The sequence below is a fragment of the Orbicella franksi genome, chromosome 3 (assembly GCF_964199315.1).
Source record: "Orbicella franksi chromosome 3, jaOrbFran1.1, whole genome shotgun sequence".
Taxonomy (NCBI): Eukaryota; Metazoa; Cnidaria; class Anthozoa; order Scleractinia; family Merulinidae; genus Orbicella; species Orbicella franksi.
In genome coordinates, this window is record NC_138147.1 from 14,481,731 (window position 1) to 14,495,000 (window position 13,270).

A 13,270-nucleotide genomic window follows, 5' to 3' on the forward strand; every position below is an offset into this window, starting at 1 on the left:
GGGGTGTTGGTGGGCTTTGGGGGGGGGGCATGCCAAAAGATATGGCTTTAAAGGCTGGGCTGGCTGAAAAATATGGTGTTTAAAGGGGGGCACTCAAAATATTACCTTACTGACGACTTCCACAGTAGTGCAAAAGTTCTGCCAGAATGCCTAAAATAGCATTCCTGACGTTCTGAAAATTTAAATATTTCCCGGGGAAGCATGCTCCTCCCCCCCCCCCCCCCCACTCCCCTACTTTGTTTGGTACCCTGCAGCAGGACGGGAGCTCCTGAGGAGCATGCCCCAAACCCACCCACTATGCTAGGCCCCCTGCTGCAGAAACTAAACTCCTAGTAAGAATTTGGTTGGCTAACACCACCATTCTGGTTAAAGAGTACTTTCTGGATGTTGTCATCAAAAATTCAATAAATTAGTATGGTATACTCTTACGTCAGAACAGATTTTAGTGTAATTTGCCTTAACCAAGGGGTGACAAAGGGAAGTGAGACAAAGCCAAAACAAAGTCAAGACATCAAGGGACATTTTGAAGTAAAGCTTTCGATAGCTTCTACTCAAAACAATCGTATAATTTTCACCCTGTTGGGACAAAGAGTGAGTGACAAGCGTCCGACCTCTTACCCAAGCCCTCTTAAAATCTATTATCGACAAACTACAAAAACTATTTTATTTTAGTTCCTCCACAATTAGCCACAGTTAGCACTTAAAGCTAACATAAAGGTGTTTTTGACACATTATCCCATTGCTATGATTACCTGTTATGTCAAGTAAATCATCAAGCCGGGCTCACCATGGATTAGGTTTTCGTTTAATACCATTATTGTAGGATAACTGATAAAGAGTGCAAGTAATGCATCAAAGTATATCTACTAGAAAATGTGCAAATGAGCAAATAAAATACCCAAACTATTTAAAAAGACACCGTCAGCTAAATAAAATAGCTCTTCTACAGTTGCAGTAAACATTTCTACCTAAACATTTACGTTTTCCTTAAAACTACCGTCCGAGTAACAATCTCAGATCACTTCCGTTTGATTGCACGTATCTTGTAAGGAACAGGAAACTGTGTGCCACTAAACAATCCCTTCAAGCTTGGCGGACTACCATCTTCCTCAGCGATGAAAGTGAACTTCTGAAGCATCCACGAGAGAAACAAAAACAACTCAACTTTGGCCAGGGGCTCACCAGCACAGACACGGCGTCCCGCTCCAAAAGGATAGAAATTGCCTTGGTTGGTGATTAACTTACCATTCTCGTCGATATGACGGTAAGGGTTAAACACGGTTGGATTTTCCCAGCATTTGGGATCCAGATGAACAGATTCTGTGTCAGCAAACACGATGGTATCTTTGGGAACGCGGTAGCCACAAAGTGTCGTATCTTGGAGAGTGAAATGGGGCAGTGCAAGAGGTACTACGTTTCCAACTCGTAGCGTTTCCATGATGATCGCGTGAATGAGGGGGAGATTTGTTCGGTCTTCCAAACTGGGATTCCGTCCGCCAAGTACTTCATCTAACTCGAGCTGAATATCGTCTTGGTACTTTGGATAATTGACCAAAAAGGCTATCGCCCATTTCATTGTTGTGCTTGTGGTTTCGAAGCCGGCAATGAACATGTCTTCGACGGTATTCAACAAGTAGTCGTCGGAAAGAAAAGCTGCTCGTACTTCATCATTCTCAGAATCTTGATGTCTGGCGTGCAGTAGACCTGAGATCAAATCTTTCACAGGTTCCTCTGGATCGAAGTTTTCTTTTCGCTCTCTTAAAAGTTTGCGAATAATATCAAAAATTCTTAGCACCATCTGGAGGAGGCGATCATAAGCCTTAATAGGCAGATACTTTGCGAAAGGAAAGAAATCTAAAACGCCTACTATCTGAGAATCATCGGTATTTGCAACAAGTTCTACGTTAAGTTTCAAAAGCTTATTAACATCTGGATTCGTTGTGTCGTAGCCTTCTCCAAACGTGACTCCACAAATAACATCAGCAACGACGCGTTGCAAGCAATCTGCGGGATCAAAAGGCTTTCCATCTTGTTCTTCCATGAAATGCACTAGTTTCTCGGCCTGTGTGGAGACTCGCGTTTCCACGAGACCAATATCAGAGAGATATTGTCGCAAGGCTGTTGTAAAGAGCTTGCGATGATACTTCCAGGCGGGTCCATAGTTACCTAACACAAGGCCCTTGCCTCCTGTAATTTAAAAAAAGGCCGGAGTCAAATCGAAGCGGAAACTTTAGGCCAGCTTTTATACTAACTGATCAATGTTCATACATAGAGAAGACAGCCTAAAAATAGTAGTCATTAGGGTAAACAGATCTCAGCAAATTCGTAAAGGAAAAATCACATCAAGCTGTAGGGAAGAAGAAATATCATGCACCTATTGACTTTGTGGGAGGGCCGGACGGGAAAATATTTGGCTCGAGGTCAGTACATAAGGACCGAGGGCAGCGAGGTCCGAACTTCCTGAAAACGAGCCAAATACTTTCTCGTCTGGCCCAACCTCACTCAGTCAATGAGCATTTTATGATCTGGCCATTTTGTTTGTTTGTTTTAACTTTCTTTTTCCTTTTTTTTCGGGGGAGGGGACGGGGTGGGGGACGACGGTTTCAACGCGGACGTGCGCATTGCACTTCAAAGGAAGAACCATACATGCTTCTATTAGGGCCGTATGCGACCTTTTTTCTTATGGTTTTCCGAGAAAGTAGTGCGCGGGGCCGAACAGGTCATGTAATCAATATTTTTTTCGGTTTTATTTGATCCTTAAATTATTTTACGTAAACACATTTCGATTAAACTGTAGGTCCCAACATGCAAATTCCCAGAATAGAAATCTTGGGGGGCTCCTGGTTTAGAGTTTAGAGTGGTCAAAGTCCACAGACAAGGAACCATCAAGAACATCCGGCCATGTAAAATTTACATTGTTTCTTATATTAGTCTGCGCTCTGGAAAGGACTAAATTAATATCAACACACTAAGTAAAGGTTAGGCAGTTTCTATTCCCCCCACCTCCCCCCTCTGAAGAAATAATGAACTATGGCTTCGTTACTGTAGGAGTCTCATTTTGAAATGCTTCACCAATAACCTACCAAGTGTTGCCTTCTCGAAGAAGTATGTCTGCTGTCTTCCAGCATAATCAGCAGATCTCTGTACGAGCATTTCCTTAACGGCCTCAGGAGTTGAAGCCATCACGAATTTGTAGCTTCCAAGTTTCAAGGAGAAAACTCGACCGTAGTTTTCTCTGAGGCTGAAAAACAACACAACATTTTGTCACATGGAGCGATTGCGTCACAACTTCATCAAGCTATTTCTGGACCCTTATCACAAAGATCTTTTAATCATAATCGACCGCGGTAACGTACAAATAGTTAATTTCAACCACAAGGTGTACAGTAATAACGCGGCCAAGTCATTGTTTATGGCAATAGGTATATATAGGTAGGTTTAGTTTTTTTCCCAAGACATCGCTCTAATAGCGTGAATTTGGGCAGTCTTCGTGAACTGAAATTGTTCAACAGTGCACTAGACCCAGGCGTTTTATGCAATACAGTTTGGTTTGCAGTTTGTTGCCTCGTTTGAGACCATGTGATGTTGACCTTGCAGAATAATTATTGCTACCCACGTTAATATGAATATATAAGTTAAGAGACAAATCTCTTTTGAATATCACTTGTACGAGCAAATCGACCACACTTTTTCATGCTGTACACTCTTATAAGTAATTGCCATAGCATAGAAATGACATCATAAAATGTAACAGATGAGCTATGATTTCAAGAAGTCGTTTCAGTTGGCTTTAAAATAAAGTGTCATTACTACAAGCGCTCTCGTTCGATTAAAAGCAGTATGCTTCATGGGAATACAAAGCACGGAGCTCAACAATGCTCAAGCCAGCATCCGCCCGGGTTGATAAAATGGGAACGCGTTTTCGCATCTCAGTTCTTTTCGAGGAAATCGATCAAAGTATTTTGTATCACTCCGAAGAAAACGCGTTTTAAGCTACAGAAGGCATTGAGACAATCATTGGCAATACCAACAGCACTTTAACTATACGGCCGGTGAAATCAGCGAGTCAAGTAGTTGAATAAACAAACAAATATTTGCAAACATTTTCAATGTCTCAATAGAGGACATTCACCCAGGCAGAAGCCAAAATACGTAAGACAACATTAAATGGGCTCTTCCTGTTTTTAAAGGGGCACTAGACTACGAGTAGTCCCTCTTTCGCGTCACGCACGACGGACTAAGCGAAAGAGGGACTACCCGTAGGCTAAAGGGGCACATCATGGTGGTCATCGCAGCGCGTGAAGCAAGCCTATCCTCGCCTGTCAAAACAATGTTCCATTTTATGAGTACAACACAACAGGACTCCAGTCTTTCATATTCGCCTCGCTGCTATCTATTCTTTTGATTATAGTGTGTAGCCTGGCAGTGTGTCGAAGTGTGCGCTTGTTAATACGAAAAAGGCGCCCGAATCTATTTAATTATTCGACATGGCAAAGAAAGAGAAAACACAACATAAAGGAGACAAATAAACATCACTGTCAAAATAAATACATCTACTTTTAAGATGGCTCATGTATGCCATGTGTACCAAATAATTTGCATAAATGAATTGCTTGGCTCTATTACATGTAAATGTTCAGTTCATCTCCTGATCGTTTTCTAACTTGCATCACTTCTCAAATGATGAAGATAATTGACCTTCTCCTTATAAACAATACACAAAAGGTCAGGTTCACAACAGTCACTGCTGCCTGCCGTCTCGAATTATTTTAGACTTTTCTAGTTTATTTTATTTTATTGCACTGCCTCGGAGCCAGATGGAAATGCTTTTCAGTACGAATATTATTTGTTCTCTCAAATAGCCCTTATTCTGGGTTACAATGTGAACAAGTCTACAATATTACAGGAGCATGATCGACGAAGATTCTCTGGGCACTTACACTATCTACTGAGCTTTTGAAAGCGTCGGTAAGTCTCTCCGCATTGAAGTCAAGAGAAAATGCGTTCCCTAAGACAGGGAAAGCCGTCAAACGCGGACCCGGTGGCATGTTCCTGAACTGGTAGAGCACCATCAGGTAATGTAAAAGTAGAAACAGAAGCAACACCAGGAGGACATTTGGAAAACTTAGAGAATCGTAAACCGTGGCAAACAAAGACGCCATCTTCGATATCTCTGAAGCGTGTTGCAACAGTACTGTCACGCAACGTTGGAAAAACAACTTACCATTATTCTTTTGAGGGAGTGGGGGGGGGGGGGGAGGGGTTGAGCAATCTCCTACGGGCATGATGGACCTGGATAGTAGAAAGTTCACGTTCGATTTTTTTTCCCGTGGCTCCACTTGCAAAATTTTTTTAAATCAGTTTTGGTGGGATTTTTTTTCAATTTAGTTTAACTATTTGATATAAATTTTACTATTTTAGACTTCCTTCATAGCATAGAAATAGCGTTTTTCCTCCTCTTTTTTTTATTCTCATGTGTGCATTTGTGCTTCAGTTTTCTGCTGACCTGTATTTTGTTTCTATTTAATGCTGATGTTAACTGGCTGCCTGGCTGCGCTAGCCCCTATGGTTATTCCAGGCAGCTAGTACTCTAGTTGTAATTTCTTATTTTGAGCAAGAGCGAGTGCAGATAACGATTGATTGATTGATTGATTGATTGATTGATTGATTGATTGATTTAAAGCTACCGATGTTTAATTCTTTGTTTTTAATAATAATAAATTAATATTTTAAGAGCAGGCCTCAAATCATTTAGAGGTTGGTTTCAGGAGGGTTCTCTGAAAACTAAAATCTAAAATATACATTAAAGACCTAAAATACAGAAGTAATAAAAGCTAAAAACTTAGGACTACAACTAAGGTTTAAACGAAAACTAGGATTACAAATACTACAACTAACTAAGGTTAAAAATGGTTAAGTAAAAGCTGTTTCAGTTGTGTTTAAAAATCCTTTTCGGCATAAGGTTCTTAAGCTTACTCAGCAGTGAGGCTCAATCGGTTATTGTCAGTCAATCGGTTATTGACTTAATTGTCAAATGCCCCACCCTTGGACAGTCCTTTCGCGAGAAATTCCCCATGGTGGGGAACCATCATCTGTCCAATACTCGTCAAATGCCCGAGGGAGGGGGGGGGGTAAGATTGGGCTTGTAATTGACAGAATCATGTGTCAATACAATGTTATTATATAATAACTATTTGTTAAATGTACCATTTCGTTAATGTAGATCCAGATGTTATTAATCGCTTTATTGCTACAGCTCTGTTTGGCTTGCTGAGGTTTGTGAAACACTTTTCCTTGGCAAGAATTATCCACGTGACTGTGTACTCTTCTTGCTTGTCATTTATAAACTGCTATAGGTGTTTGCGTTCTTTCGTTTGCCATGTCTGAATGACATCCGGTGGTTTCTCCACCTGGTGTTAAATTCATTAGCTGTTAGTCTCACGTACGCTCTCAGTTGTGTCCTCGGTCTTGACGGGTAGCTTAATTTGGTACACGATTTCTTCCAAGCATTCTCCATTTCACGGGCTCTCATTTTTTCTGCAGTTGACTCGAAAGGACAGGAGTACAATTTTGAAAGCAACCGAGTAAATCTTTCCAACAACGTTCTTGCTAGATTACAACTGTAAAAATAGTCCCCAAGCGGCTAATCGCTTGACGCCTGACTGAAAACTAACAACAAAAGGCAAATAACAAATCAACGTCTAGAATTTCAAATACTGTCGAAAACAGCCCGAGCTTTGGATTTGCAGTTTTAACCAGAATACTTCGCAGTTTGTCAATGTTTCTAACCAGAATCCTAGCGCCGTAGAAGATGCCTCGGTACTAAAAATTTCAACTATGCGAACTGCGTTGATTTCAGTTGTTCAGTTCGTTACCAAATATGAATATGTGCAATACAAGCAGTCGCTATATACATACATACATATGTTTATTTGATAAGTAGGTTTAATTGCACTCTTTAGCTGCTCAGTTCATATTCCCATACATGACCACTCCTGCTTCGAATTCACTTCCGTTACCTTTGGACGAACTCTTCATGTTTTGCAATGCAGCGCAAACATCCAGAGTTCAAGCGGTCACGATCACAGATCAGTGTTGCGGACTATTTTCCCGCCACGGTAACTATGTCAGTAACTATGCTGCGGGAATGAAACTTGGCTTCTATAAGACAACCTTGACACCGGAATACGGAAAACGCTAACCACAGTGCAAACTCACAAATCTTAATCACATACAGTAAAAACATATTTGAAAGCTAAAGATATTTTGATATAAATGGTTTGAAACGCTCTCGAAAGCTGTGTTTGCATAGTTAAAAACTACCCAGATGTTTACAATATCATCCTGTATCATCCAATATCAAACAGTGAGGCATATTTTGCGCTAAAAATCAAGAGACGCGGTGGCCTCATGGTTAGTGCGCTCGGCTCCGGAGCTAGCGGTCCGGGTTCCAGCCCTGGCCGGGGACATTGTGTTGTGTTCTTGGGCAAGACACTTAACTCTCACAGCGCCTCTCTCCATCCAGGTGTATAAATGGGTACCAGCGAATTTTAATGCTGGGGGGTGACCCTGCAAGTAACATCCCATCTAGAGGGGAGCAGAAATACTCCTAGTCACTTTATGCTACTGAAACCGGGATAGGCTCCGGCCTGATGAGCCACTTGCCTCGTATGCAGACTTTACTTTTGCCTTTTACCCTTGACAGCATCGCCCCTTGTACTTCATCATGTTTTGGCGATCTCGTGAAAAGTTTAAATGGGTTCCTCAAAACAGGGGTACACTGGCTGGCAATTTTTTCAGCTGACTAACATGTTTCATGATCCCTTTCGTAAACGGTCAAAAGGTTTTTGAAAAAATCCTGCTTGTTGCTTGTCGCAATTAGTAGTTGTTTACATAATCAAGATCCTTCAGAAGCTTTCAAAATCACCTTGTGTGGCCAGCCAGTGACGCCTTCGTTTTAGATGAAATACAAACAAGAGTTAATTATTCTTTAACCATAAAAGAACTGAGTGCAGTTAATTTAAAATACGCAAATTCTTTTTAGTGGCTGTTATTTAAACATTTGTAGTCTATTTGTTGCAACATCAGCTCGGATAACAGATTGTACAGCATTACAATCCCTGGGGAGGGACTCCCATATAAAAAGGACGGGGTGCTCGTCCTACCTTTCAGGGATTACAAGGCAGTTTTGGTACCTCTTAGGGTGTCCAGCCCCAGAAGGTTCCACAACACGAGCTGTTGCGGTATCTTTAAGAGTATTGAGCCACGAAAAGTAAGAATTAGAATTGTTACCTGTTAGCGGTGAAAACAAATTCAAGCCACGCCCACACCACCACGTCCTTTTAATATGGGAGTTTTCATCTGGAGCATATCAGCCGCAGATTCTCTACTAAAAAAAGATCAAAGCAAGTTATAGAAAAACAGGAAAAGCCTGATCGCAGTCAGCTGTGACCTCTTACCTAAGCCCTCTGAAATCCCCATTAACATTCCTCCACAATAAGTACTGAACTATAGGGCTGTTTTGACAGGCTATACTATAGCTGTGATTACCTGTTGTGTCAAGTAAGAGACCAGAACGGGCTCAACAATATTGAATACCATTGTTGTAGGATAAACTAATAAAGACTGCTAGTAATAACCACTAAAGATACAAATATCGCAAGTTGAACGTAAACTTCAGTTATTAGGAATATGGAACGGTTTCAGGACTAACCAGATGGCCACTTCTAAGCCAACAGAAGCAAATAATAAACAATTATTGGATGAGTTTTTGTGATATCCAGAATAATTAAGGTCGAGGTAGGGGTTATCAGCGGAAGTTGAAGGCTGAGGTAATAACCCTTACCGAGATCTTGATTATTCTAGATATCACAAAAACCGAATCTAATAATTGTTTTATTATACATTGAACGAAAAAAAATGAAAGCAATGTTTTCCCTTCCTCACTGACGGCAAGCAATACAAAGCGCGCGAACAAGACATGATTACCCTCAGGAATCATGCACCGCGGTCATACATGACATGATTACCCGTGACCTTGACTGTCCTTGACATGATTATTGTATAATTTACAGCTAGATGACGTCAAAGGCGCTAATTTCGAAAATTCACTTTCGGCCAATCAGAAATGAGATAGTGAGTTCAATGTATAATAAACCTCTTTATTATATGGCTGTGTCTCACAAGGACTGGGAACTACCGAAATCACGAATTTGATTGACTGAAATCGATATTGACCGCGGTCTAGATTTTCCCATCTAGACCGGCATCTAGACCGGTTTCATTTTGCGTTGAAAAAGTAGCAAACTCAAATACAAAAATGTTCACCCTTTTCTTTTATTTTCTTCGCAATCATTTATGAAAGTGCCAAAAACCTGATGACAAAAAAAAGTAAAGAAGACGAGCAAATTTCGGCAGGTGATGATGAGCAGTTAAGCTCATCTCCGTTTGCAAGCAAAATGTCAGCAAACAGGTTATATTAAACGAATTAAAGTTTTCTTCTTTGCCATATAACAAACATCTTATTAACCGAACTAAGTCGGTCTGTATGGGAGAATCTTGACCTCGGTCGTGTGTACAGACCTTACTGCGTTCGGTCTGTACTCACGACCTCGGTCAAGATTCTCCCATACAGACCTCCTGCTCGGTTAATAAGAGCTAATTAAAATCCTTTATATGATAACGTAATCAACGTAATTATATTTATATCATCTGTTCCCAGTTCTAAATTGGAGTCTACGCCGTGATCCATTATCGTAAAACTTCTACAAGTAAAGCACAAACAATCAAAAGACTAATGGCCTTTCAAAAGCGTAACACGTGCAAGACACATAGCATGTGACAGAAGCAAACTTACGTTTTTTCATTATCAGGACAATTTCAAAATACCAATCCAGCTCATTGCAGAACCTCCTCTACAGCAAATGTAAACGCTTTTACTTACAGTTGGACCACGCCAGTTCGAACCCGATTATTTCAATTTCCCCGTTATTTCGAACTCAAAATCATTTCCCCTGGATTTTCCCCTCAGTCATTTACTATCCATTATTTCGAACTCCTGCTATTTCGAACAATTTTTCGTTTCCCCTGAGAGTTCGAAATGGTGGGGTTCAACGGCATCTACTTAAACATTTCCACTTTTCCTAAAACCACCAGAAGGTAGTTTCTCCACCCAACACTCTCAGTTGACTTCCGTTTGATTGCACGTATCTTGCAAGGACCAATGTTTAATGCCAGATTGTATGATAAACTGATAAAGAGTTCTAGTACTTATTCACCAAAGAAACAAATATCGCTAATTGATCGTAAACTTACAAAGAATCTCAACTCGGTTGAGGGCTAACCAAATGGTCACTTTTTCAAACAAACTGTAGTCTATGAAGTAATCCATCATGATTACCGTCAATCTTCTACGAGTAAAGGACATACAATCAAAAGACTAATTGCCTTTCAAAAGCGTAACACGTGCAAGAATTCTAACATGTATCAGAAGCGTAAAACCTACTTTCATTATCAGCGTTCTCTCAAAATACATGCTCAGCTACCTATACATTAACTCTTCTAAACCTACTGTAAAAGCATACGCTATTCCTAAAACCACCGTCCAAGAAACAATCTCAGTCACTTCCGTTTGACTGCACGTATCTTGTAAGGAACAGGAAACTGTATGCCACTAAACATTCCCTTCAAGCTGGGTGGACGACCATCTTCCTCAGCGATGAAAGTGAACTTCTGAAGCATCCACGAAAGAAACAAAAACAATTCAACTTTGGCCAGGGGCTCACCAGCACAGACACGGCGTCCCGCTCCAAAAGGATAGAAATTGCCTTGGTTGGTGATTAACTTACCATTCTCGTCGATGTGACGGTAAGGGTTAAACACGGTTGGGTTTTCCCAGCATTTGGGATCCAGATGAACAGATTCTGTGTCAGCAAACACGATAGTATCTTTGGGGACGCGGTAACCACAGAGTGTCGTATCTGTAAGAGTGAAGTGAGGTATCGCAAGAGGTACTACGTTTCCAACTCGTAATGTTTCTATGATGGTCGCGTGAATGAGGGGCAATTTGGCTCGGTCTTCCAAACCGGGATTCCGTCCACCAAGTACTTCGTCTAAATCGAGCTGAATATCCTCTTGGTACTTTGGATAGTTGACCAAGAAGGCTATCGCCCATTTCATTGTTGTGCTTGTAGTTTCGTAACCGTCATTAAACATATCTCTGATAGTATTGACGAAGTAGTCGTCGGAAAGGAAAGCTACCCGCTGAACATCACTCTCGCATTCGGCTTCATGTTTCGCGTGCAAGAGACCCGAGATCAAATCATGCACAGGTTCATCTGGGTCGAAAGTTTTTTTTCGCTCTCCTAAGAATTTGCGGATAATATCAAAAATCCCTAGCACTGGCTGGAGGAGGCGATCATAGGCCTTAATGGGGAAGTACTTTGCTAAAGGAAAGTTATCTAAAACGGCTACCAGCTGATTATCATCAGTATTTGTAACAATGTCTACGTTAAGTTTCAAAAGCTTGTTCAAATCTGGGTTCGTTGTGTCGTAGCCTTCTCCAAACGTGATTCCACAAATAACATCAGCAACGGCACGCTGCAAGATATCTGCGGGATTAAAAGGCTTTTCATCTTGGTCTTCCATGAAATGCACCAGTTTCTCGGCGTGTATGGAAACTCGCCTTTCTATCAGTGGGATATCAGAAAGATATTGTCGCAAGGCTGTTGTAAAAAGCTTGCGATGAAACTTCCAGGCGGGCCCATAGTTACCCAACGCAATACCTTTACCTCCTGTAACAGTTCGAAAAACATTGGCATTTTTTGTTATACTTACTGATCAATATTCATAGACACATCTTTGATATTTCACATCTATGTTATGATTAACTGACAGTTGTCAAAACAAGATAACGCTGACCAGTATCACGTGACCATATTGCTACTTAGGGGAGAGTCCTGAAGGGGTAAAATGGGAACTGGGACTACCCTGTTTTTGCCGGGGGAAAATGGGATTTAGGTCACTAGGACTGGGATTTGGTCACTGCAAATGGGAAAAAAAATATCAAAAATGGGAATGGGATAAACATTGTGTAACCATGACCAGTCGAGCCATCACTTATTTCCAAGCACCTTGTTCGTGTCAGTTTTGAGCATGTTCATCCAGATCTAAGTTAGAATCAGGGTAAATGCATAAACGCCTTATATCCAAGAATTTTTTTCTTGTTTTGGGATGATGTTTAGAGCGGTCAAAATTCAAAATAAAAGAACTTTTACGTACATCTTGGCATGCAAAATTAACCGTGTTTCTAAGTATACATGGGCTTAGAAAAAGAATAAAATATCGACATAGAAAAGGTGGACAGTCAGAAGCCACCTAACAAAATTGTACAATAACCTTCTGGCTATAAGAATCCACTTTAAAATGGTACACCATTAACCTACCTAGTGTGAATTCTAGGAAAAAATGCGTCTGCTGTCTTCCAGCATAATCATCAGATCTCTGTACGAGCATTTCCTTAACGACCTCAGGAGTTGAAGCCATCACGAATTTGTAGCTTCCAAGTTTCAGGGAGAAAACTCGACCGTAGTTTTCTCTGAGACTGTAGAACAACACAAAATTCTATCATTCAGGGCGATGATTCCCTTATACCTTAATTCTGAACTCTTGTAATTTTTAAAGGACCTTTAAAAAGATCCTTTACCTCAACGAAATAAGGTAAATTTAAATGCACGAGTAAGGACACAATTCTCTATGCAATACCACATGATTTGAACAAATCCATCGCACTTGTTCACGCCGTACACCTTTATAGTTTTAGGGCATAGAAATGACATCATAAAATGTAAAAGTGGAGCCATGATTTCAAGAAGTCAGTTAAATTGTCTTTATAATTTAATGTCAATATAACAAGCGCTTTTATTGGTTTAACCACTGTGCTTCATGGGAGTCGACAAAGCACGGAGCTCAAGAATGCTCGCGCCATTATCCACCCTGGTTGATAACACGAGGACGGATTTCCGAATTGTCCCCGAATTTTTTTCCCAAACAATCGATCAAAATATTTGTTTGCAACTTAGACATCTCCGAACAAGAGGAGTTTTTCGCTGGAGAAGACATTATGACTGTTAACAGTACAAACGGCACTTTAACTACGAGTAAGTTTAATACCAGTGACATCAGACATCAGGGAGCCTAGCCTGATTTGCAAAACATTTCCGATGCCTAGACAGACGGCATTATCAACAAGGCAGAGACCAAAACAAAACAC

The 13,270-nt window shown here is 40.7% G+C and overlaps 2 protein-coding genes across 2 annotated transcripts in view; both read right to left on the minus strand.

Moving 5' to 3' along the window:
- Window positions 1–218: 218 nt before the first annotated feature.
- LOC145481390 (steroid 17-alpha-hydroxylase/17,20 lyase-like) lies at window positions 219–5,195 on the minus strand. Its single transcript, XM_081459874.1, has 3 exons — window positions 4,956–5,195; window positions 3,084–3,243; window positions 219–2,187 (listed from the first exon to the last, which is right to left on the minus strand). Exons 1-3 carry the CDS (start codon window positions 5,160–5,162, stop codon window positions 1,019–1,021), a joined length of 1,536 nt encoding a protein of 511 aa, XP_081316000.1. The 5' UTR covers window positions 5,163–5,195; the 3' UTR covers window positions 219–1,018.
- A 3,530-nt stretch (window positions 5,196–8,725) lies between these two features.
- LOC145481391 (steroid 17-alpha-hydroxylase/17,20 lyase-like) overlaps window positions 8,726–13,270 on the minus strand; it is a 5,166-nt gene continuing 621 nt past the window's right edge. The window contains exons 2-3 of the mRNA XM_081459875.1: window positions 12,444–12,601; window positions 8,726–11,792 (exon numbers count right to left, since the gene is read on the minus strand). Coding sequence (XP_081316001.1) covers window positions 10,621–11,792; window positions 12,444–12,601 — 1,330 coding nt within the window. The 3' untranslated portion in view covers window positions 8,726–10,620. The remainder of the gene's footprint in view (window positions 11,793–12,443; window positions 12,602–13,270) is intronic.

Bases quoted from the DNA above. Each gene is read 5' to 3' on its own strand.
- LOC145481390 (XM_081459874.1), bottom strand. From the start codon at position 5,162: ATGGCGTCTTTGTTTGCCACGGTTTACGATTCTCTAAGTTTTCCAAAT. The intron at 3,244-4,955 runs AGCTCAGTAGAT...GTGTTGTTTTTC, and splicing joins GACTTACCGACGCTTTCAAA to AGCCTCAGAGAAAACTACGG. The intron at 2,188-3,083 runs GTAGGTTATTGG...TTTAAATTACAG, and splicing joins CTTCGAGAAGGCAACACTTG to GAGGCAAGGGCCTTGTGTTA.